The 27599-nt window shown below is 37.5% G+C and overlaps 1 protein-coding gene across 1 annotated transcript in view; it reads left to right on the top strand.

The window, feature by feature from the left end:
• Zmym2 (zinc finger MYM-type containing 2) overlaps positions 1 to 22783 on the top strand; it is an 84014-nt gene extending 61231 nt beyond the window's left edge. The window contains exons 14-24 of the mRNA XM_052733114.1: positions 4921 to 5050; positions 6260 to 6375; positions 7502 to 7673; positions 8731 to 8856; positions 10053 to 10147; positions 11952 to 12120; positions 12591 to 12742; positions 16220 to 16334; positions 16895 to 17146; positions 18364 to 18484; positions 20105 to 22783. Of these exons, the coding sequence (XP_052589074.1) occupies positions 4921 to 5050; positions 6260 to 6375; positions 7502 to 7673; positions 8731 to 8856; positions 10053 to 10147; positions 11952 to 12120; positions 12591 to 12742; positions 16220 to 16334; positions 16895 to 17146; positions 18364 to 18484; positions 20105 to 20297 (1641 nt within the window). The 3' untranslated portion in view covers positions 20298 to 22783. The remainder of the gene's footprint in view (positions 1 to 4920; positions 5051 to 6259; positions 6376 to 7501; positions 7674 to 8730; positions 8857 to 10052; positions 10148 to 11951; positions 12121 to 12590; positions 12743 to 16219; positions 16335 to 16894; positions 17147 to 18363; positions 18485 to 20104) is intronic.
• Positions 22784 to 27599: the final 4816 nt, after the last annotated feature.

Genomic DNA, 27599 nt, shown 5'->3' with positions numbered 1-27599 from the left:
GGGAGGCAGAGGCAGGCAGATCTCTGTGAGTTCGAGGCCAGCCTGGTCTCCAAATCGAGTTCCAGGGAAGGCGCAAAGCTACACAGAGAAACCTTGTCTCAAAAAACCAAAAAAAAAGAATATGTTTTTAGTATAGAGTATGTTCCCAACAGGATGACTAATGGTTTTGTAAAAAAATTTTTTTTAAACATTTATTATTTTTTTAGATTTTCATACGGGAGTACTGTAGTCTTCGTAATTTTTATTAGTTTGAGTCCTTTAGTATTAGCATAAATAGTTATAGATCATACCTGTTGATTAGCAGACAAACATTCTAAAAAGTTGGAAGTTAGTTGTAGGCTTTCATTATGGCATAGTTAATTGACATGGTATCATGTTTACAGAATAGGGAGAGGTATAGCATGAAGTAATCATAGGACATTTGTGATTTTGAATTTCTCTGTTGTAAGTTGGAAGGGTATCCTTGATAGGGTTACCATGATGAAATACCATGACCAAAAGCAACTTTAGGAGGAAAGAGTTTATTTCATTCACAGTTCATCCTCAAAAATCAGTGAGCAGAGGAAATCAAACAAAACAGGGCAGGAGCCTGGAGGCAGAAGCTGCTGCAGAGGCCATGGAGGGGTATTGCTTGCTGGCTTGTTCCTCATGTCTTGTTCAGCCTGCCTTTTTTTTTTGTTTTTTTGTTTTTTGTTTTTTGTTTTTTGTTTTTGTTTTTTCAAGACAGGGTTTCTCTGTGTAGCATTGGCTGTTCTGGAACTCACTCTGGAGACCAGGCTGGCCTCGAACTCACAGAGATCCGCCTGCCTCTGCCTCCCAAGTGCTTAGATTAAAGGTGTGCGCTACCACCACCTGGCTCAGCCTGCTTTCTTATAGAACCCAGGACCGCCAGCCTTGGGGTGGTCTGACCTAAGTGGACTGGTCCTTCCACATCAATCACTGTTTAAGAAAATGCTCTTCAGGCTTGCTCATACCCTGATCTTATGGAGACATTTTCTTAGTTGAGATTCCCTCCTTCAGATGACTGTAGCCTGTGTCAGGTTGACATAAAACTAGCCAGCATAGAGGGATATCACGGTATTTCCCAAACCTAACATAGTGCCTGGCGTATAGTAGATACTCCTGCCAAGTTTTTTTCTTCACTATATAATTGAAGAGATTGAAGTATAAATTGATTTGCCTTTACGGAACAGATTAGACCCATGTTCCCTTCTTGTTCTAGAGTCTATATTTCTGATTAGTTTGTAGCTTGAAATCCACTGAATCTGGAATAAGCTTCTCCTAGTGCCACCCTTCATGACCATATAGATTATGTGTATCAAGTGAGCCAGTCACTTTTATAAATCTTTTTTTTTCTTTTTAATACATACTCTTCCAGAGGTTGTGTCACTTCAAGTTTGGAAGTGGCCTCATGTACTGCCTGACAGTTTTTTTCTTCTTTGTCTAGTAGGAGTGTTGATTCATTAATTAAAAAGAAAATTGACCGAAGGATTTGGGGTAAGAGCTCACTGGAGGAGCTACTTTGCTAGCAAATGTGAAGCTTTGGGTTTGGATGCTAGCACACTTTTCTTCCAGAAGCTTTTCCTCACACAAAGTTTTTACAACATTGCCAGTCTTCATTATTTGTAGATTATATTTTTGTAAATTTACCTACTGCCCCAAACTTAACTAAACCTACTTATCGGGCATCTTTAACATATAGAGTGATTCAGGTCACCTGAGGTGCATATTTCTTGTAAATGTAAACAGTGCTATGATTTTTACTGTTTCCATGTTCATTCTGGAAATTGGAAATGTCTGTTCTTTTTTTGTGTGTGTGTGTGCATTGTACTCTATTTTTTGCATTTTTATTGTTGAGTTTGCTGTTTATAAGGACCCACAAGTGTGGTGCTAAAGTGCTACCTCTTGTCCTGTATTAGTTAAGCCATTCAGATTAAGTTTGAGTATGGTTGGTGTGAATTTAAAATTAGCAAGTCAGCTGTGGATGGTGATAGATGTCTGTGAGTTTGAGGCCAGCCTGATGTACAGCCAGAACTACAGAGGGAAACCCTGATTCAAAAGTAAACAAATACTAACAACTAGAGAAAGAAAGGAAGAGTTTCCTAGTCAGTGCAGGAGGCCGATGCAAGAACTGACATAACAAAGAAAGCAACATGTGGATTTGTGAGATTATGACCTATTTACAAAAAGTGTGATGCCAAGCATTGTTGTGAAGCTTTTTGCTTATAGCATGACAATCAGATTTAGTAGAATGTTAAACTTCAGCTAGTGCTAGCTGCTTGTACATTTGAGATGTTGAAAAAGTTGAACTTGAAGGAACTTATGTAGATCAGAACTGAATGAAGAATCTGGAAAGTGTTTTATAGGAAATTATATGAAGAACAAGTTTTTAGAGCTGTTAGGAGTGTCTGGTGTTCTCAAGGGCATTGGCAAACTTACTAATAATTTTCAGTACCTAGTTTTAAATCCTTCAGTTTGTGCAGCCTTGAAATTGTATCAGTGCCTAAAACAACTTTACAAACTCCCAATGTCAGTGCTCAGTATCTGAACACTTAGAAAAAAAAAAAGAGAACTGTATGTCATTCTATTAGAGATGAGATGAAAAAGCATGGGATGTCTAAAATATTCTGGACATATATCATACCAAAAAGGAGGGAACTTGGCCTTCAGAGTTGTTGAGGAATTAATCCATCTATTAGGCCAGAATCCTCATGTCCTTCTCATTTCTGGAAACATCATGAATATGTTTCACTTCTCTCGTAGACAGTCAGTCTAACTACGTTGAAAATTAAGGCTTGATGTGGCTGGGACTTGATCAAAACCTTAAGACCTAAGTGGTCTACAGAGGCTAGCCTGGAAAACTTCATGAGACTCCGATTCAAAAAATTATGTTGATTTAAATATTAGAAGTGCACTTGACTAACATGTGCCAGGATATAAATTTGTTTTAAACTATTGTTAACAGACTGCAAACTTTCAAGGCGTACTGCATGAGGAAGATGCAAGGCTTAGAGTCAACAAAGAAACCACCACAATGGACAACTGGCCATTATTATTACATTAACACAGCGTAGGAGAACATCAAACAAGTTACTGTTAGCTAATTGATAGGAGAGTGTTGGTTTAGAGCAAAAGTTTTGAAGGCTTTGAATTCTTGTAACAGAAAATAGAAATGTTAAAAACATAATTTAGAGACGGAGGAGATGGCCCAGCAGTTAAAGGCACTTACTGCTTTTGCAGAAGATCTGGGTTTGGTTCCCAACACCCACATGGTAGCTCACAACCATCCAAAACTCCAGTTTCAGGGGAGCTGATGCCCACTTCTGACCTCTTAGGCACCAGGCATGCAGATGGTGCACATACGTGTATGCAGGCAAACACTCATATACATATGAGATACATATATAATTTTTAAAATGTACATAGTTTATGTTGTACAGTGAATGAGTAGGAAAGGCTTTGGTGCCCTGAGAGGAGATGGCCCAGATAGAACAGATATCTTGAAAAAACTGTCAATGTATGGAAAAATATGATCCTGTGCTTAAGATACAGCATCAGAGTTAAGCACCACGTGTGTATGTGCTTTGTATCAAGATTGGAGGCAAGTCTACTAACCAGACAAGGCTAAAACCATGTCTGGAGTTGGCTTGGGAGGTAAAATCTTTCGTGTTGCCAACAAGTCACAAGACCCTAGTGCCACTAACTTCCCTTGGTTTTCAAGAATTAAATCAATCATTATACCATCTCATCATAGATTCTGATGTTCTATGAGAGTAAAACTTAATGTATTTATAATTAAACTTCAAATGCTGAATCTTTTTAGTGTATTTTCAGGACTTCTTATATTATGTAGTACATAATTGTTTCTATAGTTTTGTGCTTACTGTGATTACTATGTAGCATGTATGTGCCATTACTGATACATGCATGTACTATATGATTTGTGAGTGTTATACAATGTGTGATTATTTTATCTGTACTCTGTGTGTGTGTGTGAGTGTGTGTGTGTGTGTGTGTGTGTGTGAGAGAGAGAGAGAGAGAGAGAGAGATAGATAGAGATAGAGATAGATCTGGTCTTAGTACAGTGAGATCATTACACAAAAATTCTGTAACTGAAAGTTTACTGCCAGTAAATGTTCTAAAACAAATGAAGCAGTTGATGAAAATGTAACTAGAGGCTCACAGGAACCCAACCCTAAGTTCTTTGCAGCCATGTTCCATATGGGTTACTTCTTTGTTCAAGGAAACTATATGTGAAGAGAGTAGCTACCTTAATTGTTGAGGATTGACTGAATTTGTATTCTATATTTAGTTATTTCACCTATCAGTATTAGAGTATGTCTATACAGTACAGGAAGCTGTAATGTTAGCCTTAATAGCTGTAAGAATTCTTTTCATAAAATAGATATAAATGAGCCAATTCTTTAACAGTTGAGTTCACTGATACTTAAGAGATCATTGTTTTTATATTTTTTTCTTAAAACACTCCTATTCATAGACTCTTCTGAAGGTGACACTGCTCTGCAGAATGAATTCCTGCTGCTCGACAGTGTTTAGAGTAGATTCACGTTAACCCTCACAGAGTAAGACTGGTAAACTAGTAGTAGTAACATTTAGGTATACTTCCCCACTTTTTGTGGAAGTAAGTCCCCTTAGGACTTGGAAAACAGACAATGAGCTGGGCTTTATGGCGCATGCCTTTAATTCCTGCACTCTGGTGGCAAAGACAGGTAGATCTCTGTGAGTTTGAGGTCAGCTTGGTCTGCATACCGAGTTCCAGGCCAGCCAGAGCTACATAGTAAAACCCTGCCTCAAGAAAGAAAAGAAAGAGAGGAAAAGACTAAAGAAAACAGACAATTGGCACTAGGAAGTTATAAAAATTACAAAAATAAAAAAATGTTTCTCTTTGCTTCTCTGTAGGGCTCAGCACCACCCCCTTCTCCTACACCAAACAAAGAGATGAAGAACAAAGCAATTCTTTGCAAACCTTTAACAATGACAAAAGCAACTTACTGTAAGCCTCACATGCAGACCAAATCTTGTCAGACAGGTAACTTAGGATCCTTTGAATTGTACCTCCTGCTTAGATGTTACTGAATCAAAATGCATGCTTTTCTAGAGTGAAGGCTACAGAATAGATACCCTGTCCTTTTGATTTCCACCTGTGATTTTTTTAAATGGCCTTGGGAATAAAGCATATTGTTTCAACTACTTCCGATCTGTTAATAGCTGATTAAAGGCTTAGAGTATAACTTGTTAAAAACCACACAATTCTATAAAACTTTCCTTGAACTGATAACCTACAATTGCATAGTTCCTGTTGAGAGAACTCTTTCTTTGTGATTATAACAAACATAGTTCTTTTTCTCCTGGTCATAAAGATATTAAATAATTTAGGTGCTTATTTCACATCTGTAGCATTATCTGTTTTTGTTCTTTGTTTCCTTTTGATATTCTGGGAATTCTGTCTTGCTGTATACAGGTTTGCCTTGAATACAATCCTTCTGAGTGCTGGGATTACAGGAGTGGGCTACTGTGCAGCTCAGCTACATTTTAATTGTTTAAGTAAATAAACTGAAGGGAATTGCCAGAACAGTCTGCTGGATATAGAAGTATATTTTTAAATATATATATTTTCCTTCTTCCATTTTTTAAAAAGTGTAAGTTGTGTTTGTTCTAAGTTAGAACAGGTGTTGCAGGAAACAACAAAGTTTTACTCTTTGAAGTTTATTAAATCTTACAGAAACTAGAAATCTCTCTTTTTTTTGGTTTTCTAAGATAGAGTTTCTCTGTATGACAGCTCTGGCTGTCCTGGAACTTGCTTTGTAGACCAGGCTGGCTTTGAACTTGTAGAGATCCTGCCTCTGCCTCCCAAGTGCTGGGATTAAAGGCAGGAGCCACCACCACCTGGCTGGAAATTTCTTTTTTCCCTTGTTGTCCAGTTAAGTTTATTATGAAACTAAGCAACCAAAGAAACAAAAAAACCACTGTGAAAAGTCATGCTTGGTGGTTATATGCTTTTAATTGCACTTCTGTGGAGGCAGAGACAGGAGGATCTCTATGAGTTAAGGCTAGCTTGGTCTACAAAGCAAGTTTATAAAAACAAAATGCCATTATCATGGCCCTTACCTGTAATCCCAGGATGTAGGAGGCTGTGGCAGGAGGATTGCCATGAGTTCAAGGCTAGCCTGTATAACAGTGTGAGATTATGTCTCAAAGTAAAACACATGTTCTTCTTTGCCTATGTCTTGTTTTTCAGATGAGAATTGGAAGACAGAGTATGTCCCAGTGCCTATTCCTGTACCTGTTTATGTCCCTGTGCCTATGCACATGTACAGCCAGAATATTCCTGTCCCTACCACAGTTCCTGTTCCTGTGCGTGAGATTTTACCCTTGCATTCTAGTTTTTGCAAGCAGTTTGGAAACTTATTTTACTGGCTTGGTGATGCTGGAGAAGCTGTACTACTTACAGTTCCTGTGACAAAAATGACTTCATGGACAGAGGAGCTTTATTTTGGGTCATGATTTAGGAGGGAGGACATGGAGGCAAAAGCATGAGGGAGCTGCTGGCCTTACTGCATCTGCAGTCAGGAAGCAGACTGGAAGAGGTAGGGCTAGGTTATAAAACCTCAAAGCCTATCCCAAGTGACCCATTTCCTTCAAAGAGGTTCTACCTCCTAATGGTTCCACAGCCTTCCAACACAGCACCAGCAGCTGGGGACCAAGTGTTCAAACACATGAGCATATAAAGAGCAGTTGACATGTACACCCAACAGAGGCCATTTTTTCTATTCTTCCACAGTTAGATTTTGTCAGCGTCCTGTTACCATAATAATGCTCTTTATTTGTATGTATGGTCATCCCAGAGAGTTAAGTTGAGCAGATGGGTGTACGTGCTGTACCGATACTATATTTTATATTTGAATTCATCTTCAAAGGAAATATTTTGTTGAAACCATAAGATTTAGAACTGAAACAGACTAGAAGTTCGTTATCTATCTATCTATCTATCTATCTATCTATCTATCTATCTATCTATCTATCTATCGATCTATCTATCTATCGATCATATATACAATGTTCTGCCTGCATGTATATCTGCACTCCAGAAGAGGGCACCTCTCATTAATAGATGATTGTGAGCCACCATTGTAGTTCCTGGGAATTGAACTCAGGACCTCTGGAAGAGCAGCCAGTGCTCTCAACTTGGGAGCCATCTCTCCAGCCCAACTAGAGAGGTTCTTAAAATGTTCACTTCGTCACAAATCACCTGTAATATGTAGAATACCGTATTTGAGCTTGGCTTATTTTTCCTAAATGTTTATGTTTTAAAGTATCTATATTCTGGGATTTCCTTGCCATAGTACACATCTTAGTTTTGATATGCATTCTTGCCAAACATTTTCTTCAATAATGTATTTATATAGTAATCATGCATTTAATTTGGGGAAATACCTTGTATTGTTTATTATACCTAACATTAAATGCTTTGATTAATTAGGTGCCCGTTCCTGTGTTTCTGCCTGCTCCATTGGACAGCAGTGAGAAGATTCCTGCCACAGTTGAGGACCTAAAAAGCAAAGTTTCTTCAGATCCACTTGATGCAGAATTGCTTACAATGACAGATATGATGACTGAAGATGAGGGGAAAACAGAGTCATCAGACATCAATAGTGAGCCATACTATATCACAGTTTGTCAATAAGTGGTTTGGCGGATGGCTTCTGTGTATTGTCATTATTACAGTACTTAACGGCCTATCCTATAGGAAAACCTAATAGGAGGCTAGGAGAAAGAATTATAGCAGAAATATATTTTATATTAAGAGATATACACTTTGGCCCCCAGCACTCACATGCTTACATCTGTCTAATTCTAGTTCCAGAGGGTCTCATGCCCTCTTCTGGCTTTCACAGGCATAAGACATGTAGTGGTGCACAGATACACATGCAAAACACCTGTGTACATAAAACAGTAATAAATATTAAAGAGAGATACATACCATGCCTTGAGCCAAGTGTGCTCTAATTCTAAGCTTGATCTCTACTGAAATGATTTGTTCCATTTTTGTTTTATCTTGAGATGGGAGTTTTGGTATGTTCCCTGGGCAACAAACTTGGGATCAAGAGGTCTTTCAGCCTCATCATCTCAAATAGATAAGATTATTTTTGCCTACCACCACACACAGACTTATGCTCTCAAAAAAAATCAAACATTTTTAAAAAGATTTATTTATGAGTATGAGAGTTGTGCCACATTTATGCCTGGTTTACCTGTGGAGGTCAGAAGATAGCATTGTATCCTTTGGAACTAGGCTTGTGCCTATAACCCTAGTGAATGGAGACGGTAGAGTAAGGAGGAGAGGTGGACCCAATAAACAACAACAACAACAACAAATAACCATCCACCTCTGTTTCTACATGCATGCTCATCTATGTGGAAGTACATATGTCATGCTAGCAAGGACATAGGTGTCTCTGTGTCTGTCTCTGTCTCTCTCTCTCTCACACCCACACCCACACAGAAAAATACTCTAACATAGGAATTGTTGTAGTGTTAAAGGGACAGCCAGAATGTATAAGATTAAAAGTTTCCAATTATAGTTATCAATTTTATAGTGGCTTTCATATTAAGATTGGTATGTACTTTTTCCTTTGGCAGATTAAGTATACAGATACTGTTGAGTTTTTTGAAAGTTTTATATCTAATGAAATTATTGTTTTGTTACAGGTGTAATTATTGAGAGTGACATAATTGGCTCAGATCTCACAAAGAACTCTGACCCAGATATACAATCCAATATGCCTGATGTACCATATGAGCCAGATTTGGATATTGAAATAGATTTCCCCAGAGGTACTTAAATACTACTTTATCATTGTTAAATCAAATTGTAGAGCTGTATTTAAAATAGTTTGATCATCAATGTTAATGTCATTACCCATTGTCTCCATACTTGTCTCTTTTTTCTGTGTGTTTTTTTTTTTTTTTTTTTTTTTTTTTTTTTTTTTTTTTTGTGGTGGGTATGTGGGGATGTGCTTTTCCACTTAGCTATATCCTTCATCCTCTGCTTTTCCTTTCCCATCTAAAACTTAATTTATTCCAGGAACTTTAGACACTAGAGAAGAATACGATACTTGTTTCTTTTTAATTCAAAGGTATTGATAGTGTTGGGGTAGAGGTAGTGATCAAGATAGAGTTTGCTCTATATTCTAGGCTAGCCTCCAACTCACCTCAGTCCTTGTCTCAGCCTCTCTAATGCTGGGATTGTAGGCACGTCAGCGTGTCTTCTAGCTTGGTAGCATTTTTCTTAATGTTTTTGAAAGTTAAATTCACATTTGAATGAAAAAAGTGTATTCAGTTATTTTTTAAAAAGACACACTCCATTGCTTCTGGGCTGCTTAGCTAAGAACAAGTGTGGAAATGTATCCTGTCAGGACATCTTGGCATACTTCTACAGTCCAGCAATTGAACAATGTAGGCAGAATTAGAGTAAAAGGGCTGCCCCTACTATGTGTCAAGTCCTGGGGTCAGCCTGATCTAATGAGGACCTGTTTCAAAATAAAGAACAGGAGTGTTTCAAAAGCCTCATGTGATAGTGCATACCTGTAGTCCTGCTACTGAGGCAGGAGGATTACAAATTGGAGACTCTATAAAGTGAATTCTAGACCTTAAACAGAGAGAGATGAAGGTGTTTCTTTTTTTTTTTTTTTCATTTTCCCCCTAATTTATGAATTTCCGTTGAGTGACGTGTAAAGCATTCCATGAAAAAGACTTAGTAGTTTAATCTACTAAGTTTTTAGTTGTTTGCTTTTTATAGTATCATATAGTTCTATGAAATTTCTGTATTGATACTTGTTACATATGTTTTTTAGTAGTATGAACAGAGTTTATCAAAACTCAGACTATGTTAAGTATAAGTCTTCTACTCCCTAGCCTACCTCAAACTTATTCATTCATGCCATGTGACTGTTTCTTTATGTGCTGTGTTCATGTAGCATAAGTCAGTACTGTTCTATTAAAAAAACCTTTTTTTTTCTCTAACTTGTCAGCTGCGGAGGAGCTTGATATGGAAAATGAGTTTTTATTACCACCTGTTTTTGGAGAAGAATATGAGGAGCAGCCCCGACCTCGATCTAAAAAAAAGGTACAGAATTTGTTAATATTTTTATGTCTTGTAGTCACTTCGTATCTCTATAGCAGCATCTCAGATAGAGAAAGATGCATTGGTGATTTCTTATGATATAGGAAAAGAGATGTTAAAATGTATCTTAATACAAAGTCAAAATAGAAAATAGTTTACTTAAATAGGAAATTCAGCTCTGACAGTAATAGAGTATTTTCTGAGTGAGCATGGTGGCACATAATTGTAATCACTGGTGAGGCTGAGGCCAGAAGATTGTCTCAAAAAGGAAAGGAGAAGGGGGAGGTGTTGATGATTTTCAAGGGATTAATTTTTTTCATCATTATTTTTGATGAGGTTTATTAATATAGAAGAGGTATAATTTATTCTTAAGCATGCCAGTACAGAAAGAAAGACATTTTGGGAACTGGGGATGTAGCCTAGTGGTAGAATGCTTACTTGCCGTACAGGAAGCCCTGGGTTTGATCACCAAAACTACATAAACTGGGTGTGATGGTACATGCCTGTAATTCGAGTAGGAGATTAGAAGCTAGAGGATCAGAGGTTCCAGGCTAGCTTGGGATAAATGTCACACAGTTTCACACATCACAAAACAAACCAAAATAACACAACAAAACAACAATTAAACAATAAAGAAACAAGATATGTACTAGACAATTTGATCATTCAGATGTATAGAATCTAAATTTGTTTAATATTCTATCTATAACTTTTTGTTTTTGACTTCCAACATAAGGCAAGATCAAAAGACATTGTAAGAAAATGGCTTTCCTAGATTTGTCTCGAAAGAAAGAAAGAACTGAAAAAGGGAGGGAGTATCCACAGTAGGCTAAAAGTGAGCTCTTATTTGACACCACACACAGCCATTGACTCAAATGGGTCATAGCATTAAATGTTAGAGCTAAAAGTATAAACTGTTAGGTCTAAGTCTTCATGACCTTGTGGGCATAGTGAGTTTGAGACCACCTGGGCTAGATAAGGATACTGTTTCTCCAGACAAACAACCTCACCACCCAACATTAAACGGAAGGGACTTGGGCTGTGACTGAATGGCAGATGCTTGCGTAGCGTGTGCTGATCTCTGCACCAATAAGAAAAGAAAGGAAACACAGTGAAAACCAAGGAAAGAGTTTTTTTTTTTTTTTTAATTTTGGCTTTTTCTCTTTGTAGTCCTAGCTGTCCTGGAACTCATTTTGTAGACCAGGCTGGTCTTTAACTCAGATATCTGCTTGCCTCTGCCTCCCAAGTGCTGAGATTAAGAGTAAATTTCTTATATGTTCAAGTTATTAAAAAGTTCTTCAGTCTCAAGTTATATTTAGAATCAGCTTCCTTCTATTACTACTATTATTATTATTATTTTTTATTTTTTAAAGATTTATTTATTTATTGTGTATACAGTGTTCTGCCTGCCAGAAGAGGGCGCCAGATCTCATTACAAATGGTTGTGAGTCACCATGTGGTTGCTGAGAATTGAACTCAGGACCTCTGGAAGAACAGCCAGTGCTCTTAACTGCTGAGCCATCTCTCTAGCCCTATTATTATTGTTATTATTACTACTACTACTACTATATTATTGTTTGTCTTACTTTTTCATTAATTCTGATTTTATTATACAAAATAATTTGTATAGAAACATTTATGTAGTTAGATTTCAAGAAATAGTATGGATAACTTTCATCAGTTCTCAGAATGTCAGCCAATTCTAACAGAAATATAGTTTTTAGTTGCCTTTCTTTAAAGATAGCTTGTATAGAATTCATGGAATAATGTAGACTTAAAGTATTTACAGTGCTTTTTTTATTGCCAGGGTACCAAGAGAAAAGCTGTATCAGGATACCAGTCTCATGATGATAGTTCTGACAATTCAGAATGCAGCTTTCCTTTCAAGTATACATATGGTGTAAATGCATGGAAACATTGGGTCAAAACTAGGCAGCTTGATGAAGATCTTCTGGTATTAGATGAGCTTAAATCCCGTAAGTGTTTTGATTTTGTTATCCTAAGTTTTGTCTAAAAATAGCTTTCTGTAATTAGTCACTTATTTTTCTTTTAAGATTTACTACCTTAATTTTTTCCCCCAAGGATTTATTATTTAATGTGCATGAGTGTTTTGTCTGGCCTGGTGCCCACCAAGGCCAGAGAAGGTACTGGATTCACTGGAACTGAAGTTACAGACAGTTGTGAGCTGCCATGTGGGTGCTGGGAATCAACCTGAATCCCGTGGAAGAGCAGTCATTGCTCTTAATCGCTTACTCTCCAACCTCAGGATTTAATTTTATTTATGTCTGTATGTGTATGTCTGTGAATGTATTCCATGTGTGTATGAGTGCCCGTGTAAGCCAAAAGAGGGCATCAGAGTTAAAGCTGGAGTTAAAAGGCAGTTATGAGCTGCCTAATATGGTTGCAGAGACATAACAGTTACTTATTATTTTATTTTATTTTTTAGCTAAATCAGTAAAGTTAAAAGAAGATCTACTCTCTCATACCACAGCTGAGCTCAACTATGGGCTAGCCCATTTTGTCAATGAGATCCGACGACCAAATGGAGAGAGTTATGCACCCGACAGCATCTATTACCTCTGCCTTGGTATACAGGAGGTAAGCTTTTGAATATAGTATTATTAAGAAAAGCTATGGTAGAGTTTGTAGATATAAATGTGTGTCTGAAAATTTAAGGGTTTTTGGGAACTTTAAAAAAGTTTTTATTCAACTTACGTGTGTATGTATGTATGCACATGTGTATATGGGTGCCCACAGATGCCTTGGAGCTGGTGTTTACAACTTGTGAGCTGCCTGATGGCGGTGCTAGTATCTGAACTCTGATCTTCATGATTGAGCAGTGCTCTTGGGTGAGCCATTTCTTCAGTTTCAGGTTTCTGGAATTTCTATTGGCTTACCAAGAAAGGTAAAATTTAATCTCTTTGGAATACCTAGGGTATATAAAAGATTTTCCTAGATATTATGCTTTTCTGTAACATAGTACATATGTTCTTTACACCTTCAGGTTCTCTAGAACTGTGTATCAAAACAAAAACAATTGACTTAACTCAAGTGCAACCTCGCTCCCTCCCTCTTTTTTTTTTTTTTTTTTTAAAACAAAACAAAACCGGGTCTCATGGTATAGCTCTGGCTGACCTGGGACTTACAGAAACCCACCTGCCTCTGCCTCCTACCTGCTGGAATTAACACATGCACCACCATCCCTAGCCTCATGCATTTTTTGTGAGGAGTCTTAACAATTAGTTGTGTGTTTGGGGATGACACCACTTTTTAGTAGTTGCAAGTAAATGAATTCATAGACTGTTAGCTACAGAATTCCCTTTAAGTTGCTGATGTTTCTATATAAGTACAGGGTATAAGTATATTACCTGGACCACACTAGCAATGCTAAGTAACTGTCCATGCCCTTTGTTTCAAGAGACATTATGTTTGACTATGCAGATGAAAAGATTTGCGTGTAAAACAGAACATGGGTTCAGTGGGAAAGGAGAGAAAGTTTTAGGCTTTTCTTGTTATCTTTATCCAGTTCTATATTTTTGTTGTTTTTTAGTCTATATGAAATTTTATTTAAAAACACCTTCCTAAATATATCCTAAAAATGAGCTTCTAGTTTTTTTTGTTGCTTGATTGCTTAGTTTTGAGGGTTTGTTGTTGTTTAATAATATTTTCATTCTTTGAGAATTTCATGGTATATTCTGATAGATTTCTCTCTCTTCCAACTCCCTAGATAGTAGTAACTTGACATCATCCCAGAATTTCTTCTAGGATTTTACCTTTGAGTATTTTATAGGTAGGAATGTAGTAAGATTTTGTTTTAAAGCTTTGCACTATGTTTATAAATTTAAGAAAGAGTAGAGCAGTGGCCTGTGTAGTTAATTTAAGTTCTATACAAATGAGTAGTTTTCAGAAATTACTAAATTACATACAACCAATTTTCTTTTATTCATGAGGCTTTAAGACTGCATTATTTATATACTATAAAAATATTTAGCCGGGCAGTGGTGGCACATGCCTTTAATCCTAGCACTCAGGAGGCAGAGACAGGTGGATCTCTGCGTTCAAGGCCAGCCTGGTCTACAGAGTGAGTTCCAGGATAATCTCCAAAGCTACACAGAGAAACCCTGTCTTGACAAAAACCAAAACAAAAAGAAATACATTTATAGTATTTATGAAGTTTTGCTAATCTTTTAATTTTTCTGTTTACTGGACTTTGGCATGGTTTGGAAATTGACATACTTCTGTTGATAAATTACATTTATTAACTACTAGTAGTTGATTTTCTATGTACCCGTGCTAAGTGTTGGATGCACCTACCATTATTTTTGCCTTGTTCTGATGAGGAGAGATGTGTTACATAGGAGCTTGTCCAAGTTATGTAGCTCATAAGTTTGAATCTGGGCTGAGTATAGTAGCACAGTACTTGGGGGAGACTAAGGCAGGTATGCTCATGAGTGTGAGGTCAGCCTGGGCTATGTGGCAAGACCCTGTTTCAAAAAACAGAAAAACAAAAAAACCCCCAAAAATAGAAAACAAAAATCAAAAACAAAAACACAACAACAAAAGAAAAAAAATCAAGTAGAATTGATTAGTTTGACTTACGAAATCAGTATAAACGAGGCATAGTACATCGTACATGCTAGCATATGTGAGGCAGGAGGGTTGTGAGTTTGAGGCCAGCATGGGCTGTGAGGGAGAATAGTAAGGGAGGAGGACATTATGATATGGTTTGCACAAGGATTTAAAATATTCATGATGCTTTACTCAAGGAGTATTTGTAGCACAGTTCTGGGACAAAGTAATTCTACCTAAGTATCTCAGTAAGGTCTAACAGTGGGGCGAGGAGCTGGCTCAGTGGGTAAAATGCTTGCAGTTCCAGCATGAGGACCTGAGTTTGGATCCCCAGCACCCACGTAAAAAGCCAGATGTGGGGGTGTTTGCTTGTAATCCCAATGCTAGGAAGGGGGAGACAGGAGGCTCCCTAGGACTTTCTGGCCAGGAAGTCTACCTGAATCAGAGAGCTCCATGTTGAGTGAGAGACTCTTGTCGCAAAAATGTCGAGAAGTAATTAAGGAAGATACTCAGTGTTTACCTCTGGCTTCCACATGTGTGTGCTTACACAAGCATGTGTTACACAAGTGTATACACAGCATGAGAGACTTTAAATTGAAATGCAGGTAGAAATTTCCTAGAGAGGATGAGAGGAGAATGGCATCCCTAGAAAACAGAGTCAGGCAGTTTCCCAGGAACCACTTTTAACATGGCTGGATATCAGGTGTGAAGTGTAAGTGATGGTGAAGTCATACCATAAAGGGCCTGGGTTCTTCTGTAAATTGTTTAGTTTTCAGGTAAAAAGATTGTTTTTGTTTTGATTTCTGCTATACTGGAAATAATGCCCTGGCCCTTGAGCAACTAGGCAGGTGTTCCTCCCTTGTGGTATAACCCTGGTTAGGTTCTTAGTATTTTCAGAAGCGCAACCATGTACACATGTATGCACACTTTTTTGGCAGAGAGCTCAGGCAGCCAGCTCCTCAGTGTTTTCCTTTAATCATTAATTATTCTTTAAAATGTCTATTTTTCTCCATGTGTGATATAAACTATAGTCATTTTGTATTTTGTCTAATGAGTGTGGGTGTGATTTTGTGTGTGTGTGTGAGGGGGGGGAGAGGGAGAGGGAGAGGGAGGTGGGGGAAGCATGTACGTGCCACACTGCACAGCTGACAGTCAGAGGACAACATTGTAGAGTGGGTTCTGAGAACCTTACTTGGTTATCAGGCTTTTGTGTGGCAAATGCTTTACCTGCTTAAGCCGTTTCTATGGCCCCATATTGATGATTCGTATGTAGTTTTTACATTCAGGAATTTGTGTTATGCTTTCCAGCTTTTCATGTTTTAAGCAATAGTTATTTGGTAGTTTATGCTTTTTCAGTTTGTACACACATACCCAAGGCCAATAATTTTTTGTGTTTTATTAGAATCCTTGCTTTTCTTAAACATAAAACTTTTTCTTAAGAAATGAAAAGCGTAATACATTCACTGTTTATAATTAGCTGGTTTTCCTTCAATAATTTTTTTGTAGTACTTATGTGGTAGTAATCGAAAGGACAACATATTTATTGATCCAGGATACCAGATGTTTGAGCAAGAATTGAATAAAATTCTCCGAAGTTGGCAACCAAGCATTCTTCCAGATGGTAATGCTGTTTTAAATATGTGTTGATAGTTGATAATGGAATTTTTACTTTTACAGAAAGTATGTTAAGTATAATTAGGAAATAATCCAAATTAGGATGTATGAACTTGTGCTCATGAGCTCATTTGCAAATAAACATAATCAGTAACTAATGTTTGTGAAGAACTTCATAAAGCCTGTGACCTACTTTATTTGGAGTGCAAAGCTAGATATTTATGTCTTAAGACCTACAATATATAGATTCTGATATGAAGAAAATATATTTGATTATGAGAATCACATGTTTTCAAGAATTATACAGATTTTAATTATTTTCTGATGTCTTACTAAAGGACAGGAGCAAGCATCCTGTACCTTATTCTGTGGATGGTGGTTCCACAGACTGTTTCCCAACCCTTATATTGTCAAAAGAGCTAATATGTAATTCTAAGGTTCATTCACATTGACCCAGTGTGAATAGTGGATTGGCATAGGGCTGTTTTAAATTCACTTCTATTTCTAGATGGTTAAATTAAAACTGTTGTATTTATAATTCTTTTAAAATAGTTCTCTCTATTTAAGGTTCAATATTCTCTCGAGTTGAAGAAGACTATCTCTGGAGGATAAAACAGCTAGGATCACACTCTCCAGTAGCTCTTTTGAACACCTTGTTCTACTTCAACACTAAGTATTTTGGCCTGAAAACAGTGGAGCAACACTTAAGACTTTCCTTTGGCACCGTGTTTAGGCATTGGAAAAAAAATCCTTTAACGATGGAAAATAAAGCATGTCTTCGGTATCAGGTGTCTTCCTTATGTGGAACAGATAATGAAGGTAGTGTAACTTCTTTTAAAATCAACATTTATCTTTATTTTCTGTGTATGAATGTGTTTTGCCTGCAAGAATGTATGTGTGCACCACATATGTGCAGTGTTCGAGGGTGCCATAAGATGGTGTCAGATACCCTGGAACTGGAGTTATGAATGGTTGTGAGCCACCATGCAGGTTCTGGGAACTGAACCCAGGTCTTCTGCAAGAGCAAGTCAGTGCTCTTAACCTGTGAGCCATCACTGGTCCTGATAGTATAGCCTTTTTATTTGGAGATTATCTGTGGTGGGAATATTCAAAGTTTTTCTTATTAAAATCTACCTCATTAAGCCCTATTCATTAAGAGCCTAAAGACAATTGTTTTCATAAAACAAAATGTGCCTTTCCTTTTTTTTTTTTTTTTTGGAGACACGGTCTCACTTATATATCCTTGGCTAGTCTGGAACTCCCTGTGTAGACTAGGATGGCCTCAAACTCCTAGATATCCATCTGCCTCTGCCTTCAAACTGTATCTTCTTAAAATGTCTTATTTCTTTTGTTTTATTTATTTATTTTTTTGGGATCGGATTTCTAATTGAGACTGGCCTTAAATCATGTAGCAAAGAATGACCTTGGAACTGTGGTCCTTCTTCCTTTGCTGACTATAGGCATGAACCATTACACCTGTTTTTATACTGAGCTGGGGTTCATACTTGGGCATTCGACATACTAGGCAAGCATTCTACCAACTGAGCTATATTCTCAGCCTCTCGGTTCCTTTGTTGGAAAATTATACATTAAAAGCTACCACATAGAAAACTCTGAAGGGAACCTAATCCTGTGTTGCTATGGATAAATCGTAATGTCTTTACTGAGAATTGGTTTAGGGGGCTGTGCAAGTCTGACCACCTGAATTGGAATTCCTGGAGCCCACATAAAGAGCCAGATACAGTATGGTGCATCTGTAATATCAGCACTCTATGGGGAGAGGAGAGGCAGAAACAGGAGAATCACCAGGAAGTTCATAGGCCAGCTAGCCTGGAGTATGCAGTGCAGATGTAGAGAGGCCCTGCCTCAGATAGGTGGAAGGTAAGGACTGACTTTTAGAAGTCCTCTGACCTTCACATATATGCTGTGGCTCACTGTGCCCACATTCATACACGTACCATACATACACATACACACAAGAAAGAAAAAAAGATTGGTTTTAGGAGGCTTACTTTTGTTATTGTTGCTTTTTAAAGATAAAATTGCTACTGGAAAACGAAAACATGAAGATGATGAGCCAGTATTTGAACAAATTGAAAACACAGCCAACCCTTCTAGATGTCCTGTGAAAATGTTTGAATGCTACTTGTCTAAAAGGTGAACATTAATGATATTTTACTTTTATTTTGTAGTACAGGTGAATTGAACTTGTGACTTCATGCATCCTAGATAAGTGCTCTGTCACTGAGCTGCATCCTCAGCCTGATACTTGACTTTTTAAAATGTTTGTATAAGTTGGTTGAATTTAACACTAATTACGAAGTGATGGCAAGCCGTACAGTGGTGGTGCATGCCTGTAATCCCAGCATTCAGGAGGCAGAGGCAGAAAGCTCTGTGAGTTCAAGGCCAACCTGGTCTACAGAGTTCCAGGATAGCGAGGGATACACAGTGAATCCCTGTCTTGAAAAACCAATATGTATTATGCACACACACAAAATGCATGAAGGAAGTGATGGTATTTTATCAATTTTTAAGATTTCTCTCTTGGAATTTTATATTCCAAAGTTATATTCAACTGTAATTTTAGAGTCCTCTTGTGAAATACCTAGCACACGTGCTTTAGGATTGTTGATGTTAAGAAACCACTCTTTGCTAAAAATATCACTCCTGCTGTCATCTTTTAGATTAGAGATTAGCGGTTCTGTTGATTGCCGAGCAGGGACATAAACTTTCTGTGTAGAGATAACTATTTTAGGTTTTGGGGTGTTTAATCTGTTTTATCTACTTGATTGTCCTACTACAACTAGACAGAGGCCGTATACTATATAATAATAAGTTCACAGTACATGGCTTTATACAAACAGGTTGCTGGCCACTGTTTGTCAGCTCCTAGTGCAAAGGTAGGTGTGTTTAAAAGTAGGTACAATGGGTAGAGATGAAAATAAAATACCTAGATGTGAATGAAAACAGTTTTTTAAAGACATTCTTCGGAAGGTCCCCCAGTTGCATGACTGCTGCATTCCCCTGTCTGAAACTAATAGGCTCTGGGAACTGTATAAGTGTTGAGGCCCTGTCATACGATTTCATTTTGAGTGTTTTAAATAAGCACTCTGACTTTCATAAAGTGCAGAGTTGGGTTGTACTTTGTAAACAACTTCTCAAATCATAGTGTGGTTTCTGGGGTGGCTTTGAAGAACTTGTAAACATATGAACTTCACCTCTAGCATGCCCATGTTTCTCACTGTGGTATAAAGGTAGTTTTCTTAAGCTCTATTCTGGAGCATCAGTTTAGTTTCATGGATTTCCAGTGTTGGTAACTACTTGCCAGATGGGAATTCCTTTCTCAGTATTGTCTTTTTGGTATTTGATTTTTTTTTCTGTTGTATAATGCTGTAATGCTTTTTATATGTTGCATATTTTCATCATTTTAAGTCATATTTTTCGCATTTCCTTTTTCCTGAAATGGACTTGTAATGTTAAATTAGTGCATTTAAGATTATAATTGGCACCATTATAATAATGACTAAAATAATAATGTATATATTAATGGAGTCTTGGATTCTATGATAATAGGATTTAAATTACAGTAGAGAACTAATCCTTTTATTACAAAAGCTTAGAGAACAGTTTACTGATAAAACATTATTGCAGTTAATGAGGCAGAAAAAAGTGCCGAGCACAGCTGTTGCTGGGGGCTGAGTTGTTCTTGAAAGAAGTAAAGTCAATTGGAATTTTGTTGTGTTTTATGAAATTGACCTTTTCTCTTTTCCTCCAAAGTCCACAGAATCTTAATCAGAGAATGGATGTTTTTTATTTGCAACCAGAATGTTCTAGTTCTACAGATAGCCCTGTGTGGTACACATCTACTTCCCTGGACCGGAACACCCTGGAAAATATGCTTGTACGGGTTCTTCTAGTAAAAGATATTTATGATAAAGACAATTATGAACTGGATGAAGACACAGACTAAAAAAGGACCGTTTCAGAAGCAATGGGATAACACAGCATTAGATAGTCATGCTGCTAGATCTTTACAGGAGAACATTTCAAGTTTACTCCTTCTGTTTTGAGTTTTGTAGCAATGTACCCACACTGGGTATCACCATGTAAATAATCTGTGAGTGAAAGTTGCCATTATTCTATGTAGTGGTTTTAGGATACTTAACAAGTACATCAAATTCTTTTTTATTATTATTTATTTGATTAGGTATGTTTGTAACTTTTTACATTACAAAATATGAAGAGAATGTGCCATGTATAAGTTTTTCTTGTTGCACTGCTCTCCTGTTGCAAAGCTCCCTCCAAAGGGCGTGCTTTTACTGCGTTCTTGACCCGATGGTTGTGTATGGGTAGCACTACTCAAGTTTAGAACTTGCAGTGTCTTTCAAAATTTTTAAAATAAACTGTAAACTAATAGGCTGGGTTTTTTTTGTTTTGTTTGGGTTTTTTGTTTGTTTGTTTTATGTTTTAGTTACTGAAGCCTTACCAGGTTGTGTAGAGAGATACCATCTTCTGTACCAAAAATAGACAAGAGAATGCTGTCGATACTGGTGTTCTGTAATGTGAACCTATGCTGGTGAAAACGACTTTATGTTCCCTTTATTAAAACTTAGTGTCCTTTTCTCACTTGTGACTTTCTGCATCACCCCAATAAAAAAGTATGTATGTATATATATATATATATAGATTTTATATATATATGTAAGTAGAGAGAGAGTGTGTGTAACTTGAAAACAAGATTAAGACATTTCTCTTTGTAAAAATGTCTGGTGACAGTGTAAGACTGTTTTCTTTTTCCCTACCAGCCTTCAGTATATGACACCCTCCACCCCCAAGTGTACAGACCATGCTGCATTACAACTTGGATAGCACTCTCAAGTTTTACCACTCTTAGAGAATTCTTGTGCCTGCTTCCAAAAGTGACTGATGCTTATGCGGGGCAGAATTATTTTTAGAAATTCCACTCCTGAAATAGTCATTTTAGAAAGTCAAGCTACTTGAAAGGAGATAGTGTCCCACTTTCTCACAAAGATTACCAGTGGAGAATGCTGATTAATCCAGATGATTGAAGGAAAAAAACTTGTGGATAAAGTCAGTCTCAGAGGAAATCATACTTGATGCTAGATTGTTTGGCTTTGAAATTTTAATTACTTCTTATAGAAGATTACATTTAAAATATCTTTGTGCTTCTGCATAGCAGTCTATCTTATTCACAACTTTTAGATTAAGGAAACTTCATATTATACTTTCTGAAGACTGAGTAAAGTAGTAGCTGAAAATCATTATTTGGCTGACTCTATAGCATGTGTGATGTTACTTTCTTATTCTTAATCCTGAAATCACCATGGTGATATTAGTTTTTAAAATATTTTCTGAGAGAAATTGGCCTGTTTTCCATAGTGAGTAGACAGTATCTACATAGCCCTTGTACATTTCTCTCTCCCTTAGGATAAATTTTAGCACACTAAAGAAATTTTATCAATCACGATTTTGAAGATTTGACATGTATAGCCACTGCTCATTTAAGCAATAACTATCTCAAAAAATTTTCTTTTGGCATGAAAATTTGCAGTGTACTAACTTTTTGTAAGTTTGATTAACTTGAGTCCCTTGGTTTTATATTTGAATCATCAGCCTGACAGTAGCAAATCCAGTACAAGTTACTTTACTAAGATTGATCCCAATTCACCTGTTGAATGAAGCTGAGAATACTTAAAACATAATGCAAATGTTTCTTGGCTTTTCAGCGTTCCTTCTGAAACACTTTTACTGGAAACACATATTGTGACTAAAGGCTGGTTAATCCTAACCATCTTTTATTTCTCAGAGTGGTGCTATAGCCCATCAAAAAGCAATAAACTTATCCACAAATATCACATGTATATTTTACCAAATACCATAAATTTCTGCTGTGGTACTACTAAGCACCGTGTCTTGCTATTTAGTTTTTATCATTTGTACATTTTAGCTTTTCTAAACAGAAATGCCTACAGAATTTTGATCTTACATGGTAGTGGATTTAGAGCTCGTTTTTGTCTCATGCAATCCAATGATTGATCTACTTGATTCTCAGGGGGAAAGAAAACTATTTTATGACAGCTGTTCTGGGAAATTTATTTCACCTGGAGCACATTTCTTTGGTTCTTGGCTCTCCTTAGTGTGTGGCCATAACCTGCTGCTGAGAGAAAGGACAATGAAATGATTGTTTATTTTTGCTTCTGGTGATATCTGATTATAGACAGCATCTTGTAAATAGAACTTTATTGTCTTGAGATGTCTATTGAAGATACTATATTTTTCTGTTCTGAACGATTTTGCCACTTAATCGTTCAATTAAAAAGATGACTAGCCATTCTGAGGCAAGTGGATTTCCCATGCAAACTGAATTCTCAACGCATTTTGAAAGGCTTTTACTGTATTAGGTAACGTGAGATATTAAAGGATTTTTCTAGGCAAGATGCTCAGCCTTCTTTTTTTCCCATAAAAATACTTTTTACTCAAATCGTAACTCATGTTTTCCTTTCATGAAATGGAGTGGTTACCCGTGTGTTAATTATTGAAACAGGAGGAGGGTGCATATTATGCTGTGCTTTCTATTTACACTGCTTTTTCTGGCTTCCCTTTGTCCTGGCCAATTGTGATTTGCAAATCACGGTAACTCATTTCTGTGTAGCATAAAGGACTGTAGTGAAGAGGATAGAAAATGTCAAGTTTGAGTTTGCACTACTCTATCATAGGTCTTCTTAGTCTTCAGTCTTAAATGTCCTAAATGTAGTCTTAAATCACTGAACGTTAGTTTTTAGGCCAGCTATTTTTTCAGAGGGTATCATTACATGGTTCTGCTTTTGTTCTAAGCTACCATTGACTATATGTTACTTTAGTTTCCCTCAAAAGAAGTCATGATTATCATGTCTGTGAAAGACTTTTAAAGATAAATTTCCTTAACTAAACTACATAGTTTTCAGTTTTACCCCGACAAGCTGTTATTCATAGAGTAGATTCTGCAGTTTGCCAGTCTGTTCTGCTATACCCTTAAGATTACACCAGTTTCAGAGCATTACCAGCTTGAACTCTTATGTCCACAGCAGGTTAGCGTCTTCATTCAGGGGCTGGGAGTAGAAACAGCTACTCTACTTTATGTCTTCATTTTGAAACTGGATGTTTGGAAGGATAATCCAATAAATGGCTGTGATTCTCACATGAGATGAACTGGGTAGGAAAATGTCCCTACAATAAAAGGCAGGGAATCCTGATTACTGAATTACAAGCTCATAAATACAGGCCTTATGAAAAGGAGACCAAAATATAAGGTAAGATTTAACTTGTAAACAGTAGTGACAAGTTGAGCTTCCCTAGTTTGAAAATCTGAACTCTGCAATGGTCTAAAATCTGAAAACGTTGAAGAGTCTTCATGACAACACTCCGATTTGGGGTGTTCGGGGGAGGAGCAGTCATGCAGTCAGTCCGTGGAAACATTACAGACCCACAAACTGAATCACTGGTGCCAAGCATTTTAGCTTGTGTGGAACTGAAGAGGGCCACACACATCCAAACTGACCCTCCTGCAGCACAGTGACAACAGTGGCAGGGCTTCGGGTCTGTAAAGCTCACTATTGCCTAGATTTCTGATTCTGGAGTTAGAAATTGAGCTTGGTGGTGGTACACATCACAGGTTGATAGTGAATCCTTGTGATGCACTTGGAAACATGTTTTCTGAGGGGAAAGGTCTAAAACCACTTTAATAATTTAAAAACGATCAGGGTTTAAAGTCCAACCCCAAACCACATCAATATTAACACAAAATTGTACTACACTTTTTGGGTTTTTTGAGACGGGGTTTCTCTGTGTAGCCCCTGGCTGTGCTGTAACTCAGTGTGTTGATCAGACTGGCCTCGAGAGCCACTTGCCCAGAGTGCTGTGGCTACTACAGATTTTCTTTGTGCCACAGAACTGCTTCTCTCCATGGTAGGCAAAGAGAAAAAGAAATGTGTATTAAAGAAGATGTACCACATTTAACTGCCAGGAATGCACTCTCCATCTTCAGAAGCTGAATAATCTAGACGCCTCCCAAAGGCTACTGCTATGCTTTGTTGACGAACTCATCACTGCCTGTGAATGTGATGGAGATTGATTCCTGTGACTGCAGTTATTAACTCCAATGGAAATGGTCAGAGTAGTTCTGGACAGTGATGGTATCAGCCCTGGTCTCTAGTTTTAAGCCCAATTGGGTATTTGAGTAGTTAAAAAAATTAGTTCTCAATGCAGACCTGGAATGTTCTCCATGGATCAGCCAAGCCAACAAGAACCTCAGCTACAGTGAATCAAGAGCAATCCAGTTTCTAGGTTCTGTAAAGTAAGTAGAACATACAGTGTCCAACATGTTACAGGTTATTTTAAGAATTCTACATTGATAGAGGGTTTTCCATAGCAATTGCTTTTGAAATAAACTCAGCTCACTAAGTTGTAGTGTGTTCCTTTGAACTCTATATGCAATATAAAACATTCCCACTTTTGATGACAAGAGTAGTAGTTTGTTTTTGTTGCTTCTTTGAGATAGCACCTCACCCACCTATCAGAATGATCCCAAACTCCTGAACATCTTGCCTCTCTCCCAGATGATCAAATTTGTAGTTCTAAGTTCCTGTCAGCAGGTGGCAGTAGTGAACAGGATCAGTTGCTTTTATGGGATGACTAATTGAAATCACTGGGGGTCTTGGAGTGCAGCATTTTCAAAGGTGAATTATGTGTTGTAGATTTATGTTAGTGAAGTTGGGGCAGCACCTTGTTATTAGACTTCAATGCAGTTAAGAATCAATGTTCTGGCATAATGACTGGCATAAACTATGCCTTAACACACTTGTCAGTTTCTGTCACAAAAAATTTTTTTTTCAGATTTTTTAAAAAAAAATTACTGGTAAAGAATTGGTGATGGGACAAGCAATAATTTTTATTCTTAGTAAAATATTTAGCATTTTTTTTGGTAGATGTAAAAGGGATCTGTAAGACTTGCATTTATATTGTTTTGTTTTGAGACAGGGTCTTAACCATGTAGTGAGCTATGGCTGTCTTGGAACTCTGTAGACTAGGCTGGCTTCCAGCTCACAGAAATCTGCCTGCCTCAGCCTTCCAAATGCTGGAACTAAAAGGTGTCTGCCACCACGCTTGGCCCTGTTTGGATCTTAATACACAAATAAATGGTTCGAGTAGGAATAAAATACAGAAGTGGTAATTTTACCGTTGAATTTAATCATTGAAGAGTAGCATTCACTTTCCACCCTTTTGGGCATTTGTAGCATATGAACATCAACAGGGCTACACTTCCCATGGAGCAAATTGTTTATTCATTTAACAACTTGACCATCCTTCAGGCATCTATCCGTGTGCTAAGAACCCAATGGGACATAGAGCCCAGCCCCTCTCCAGGATATGGTCTATAGCTGTGGAGAATGAGCTAAGATGGTCACTTGGATCTTTCTGAGAGTGATACACTATACCTAGGACCTACTCACAGACCAGCTCTGTCTGACTGCAGTTCTAGGCTTCAATAAAGTCATGCTTCCTGTTTTCTCAAGAGGGAGATGCAAAGTGCAAAAAGCAGAGGACAACTCCCAGACTTGAGATTTCAGTCTTGATTTATTCATGCATGCCTGTTCATTCTGTTTTTAATGTCCCCCTGCTACAAGAGCAGAGCATCATACTTGGTGAGAATGTAATGGGATAAGGTTTCTCTCCTGTATCACAAGTACCTAGGAAAATTATGGCACATATTAGGTGTTAATAAATGTTTGTTGAATGAATCAATGGTTATAAGTACCTTTAATTGAAAAAACCAAAAGCAAAGGAGCATTGGGAATAGCAACATGATGCATTATGATGTGTCTGTTTTGGGGTGTGCCTCTGAGCATCTGTGTTATGTGGGTTTCTCTTTACTCATCTTGCATACTGCTGCCTCCTGAATTCCTCGACCTTCCATTTCAATAACCATGGGAGTTGGGGTACAGGGCTAGATGGAGGCATTTGGTTAGTAGTCTGCATGGGCTCTAGAGGAGCTGTATTTGTAACTAGTTAAAAACCTAGTCAAAATCAGCCGCAAGTCCTTAGAGGGAGAGCAGGCATGTAGGTAGAACATGATAAAAGCATTCTTGACCAAACCTGTTTTAACCCTTACTATGCTGGGTGACATACATATTTTTATGATCTCAAAGTCTGAAAGCCCTACCCTTGGGCTCCAAAGGGGGTGATCTATGCCCACATTTCTTTTTTAGATTCCACTTAATTTTCTACATCAAGCTTCACCTGGGCCATATTTATGTTGTAACAGTTATGCTTTTCACCAAGGCTGGAGTGGAGTGTTAGGATCAGATGTATTCTATTTACCCCAAGTGTGAGCACCCTGGTCCCAGCAAACATTCCTGTGGGGTTAAGAACTGTCTTAATTCTAGTGTCTTCTGTGTGTGGACCTGCAAAGTGATGGTATTACCCACAATTTAAAGACCTGTGTCACACAAACAGATGGCAGAACTGAGGTTTGTTTGGGGCTTTAGGCATGTACCCTAGAACCATTGTGCAGTTTTGCCTGGTGTGAAGCAGGGCATCCAGATGATGCAAGAACCCAGAATCTCTTCTTGATATGAAGTGGCAAGAGAGTATATGCCAAGTCAAAGATAATAGAGAAATGTGCAAGAAGTCTTGGAAGCTAGGATGGTAAGTGGCCACAGCAGAGTCAGTAATAGCCACACTGGGAGCACTCAGTCACTACCACAGCTGCCAGTACCAAGGGCACAGTGCTCTCATCTGTAAGCTGTAAAGGACCAGAGAATATGCTAGGTCCTAGGACCAATGGAAAACATTGATATTATGCGATAGTTTTTTTTATTTCCACAAGGTTTTTACTGACAAGATGTCAATTTATAGAAAAATCAGTATTTTCTAATAAAGTTACAATAAGGATAGAATGCCCTTTAGAGGACTACTCATTTTGTTTAATTGGGACTTAAAGCCAGTAATTCTTTATCATCAGAAGTGATTGCAAATGTTCGTCTGTTGGGTCTCATCTTTAAAGATGTCTTCTTGAATGGATAGGGATTGCAGAAAACTAGCAAGTCATGAGTCAAGTGCATTCCTCTCTTGAAAGGCAATAGTACAATTCTTTTATATTTTATTTAAGGATGTCTACCCCCTTAACAAATCTTTATGTTGTAGATGAATCACATTCCATCCAGAGTTCCATGAACTGGTTGCACCATCAGCTGTCAGGTTAATTTATCTTTTG

This window comes from Peromyscus californicus, unplaced genomic scaffold (genome assembly GCF_007827085.1).
Source record: "Peromyscus californicus insignis strain IS unplaced genomic scaffold, ASM782708v3 Scaffold_12__1_contigs__length_115047231, whole genome shotgun sequence".
Lineage (NCBI taxonomy): Eukaryota > Metazoa > Chordata > Mammalia > Rodentia > Cricetidae > Peromyscus > Peromyscus californicus.
This window is presented reverse-complemented; position numbering and strand designations above follow the sequence as displayed.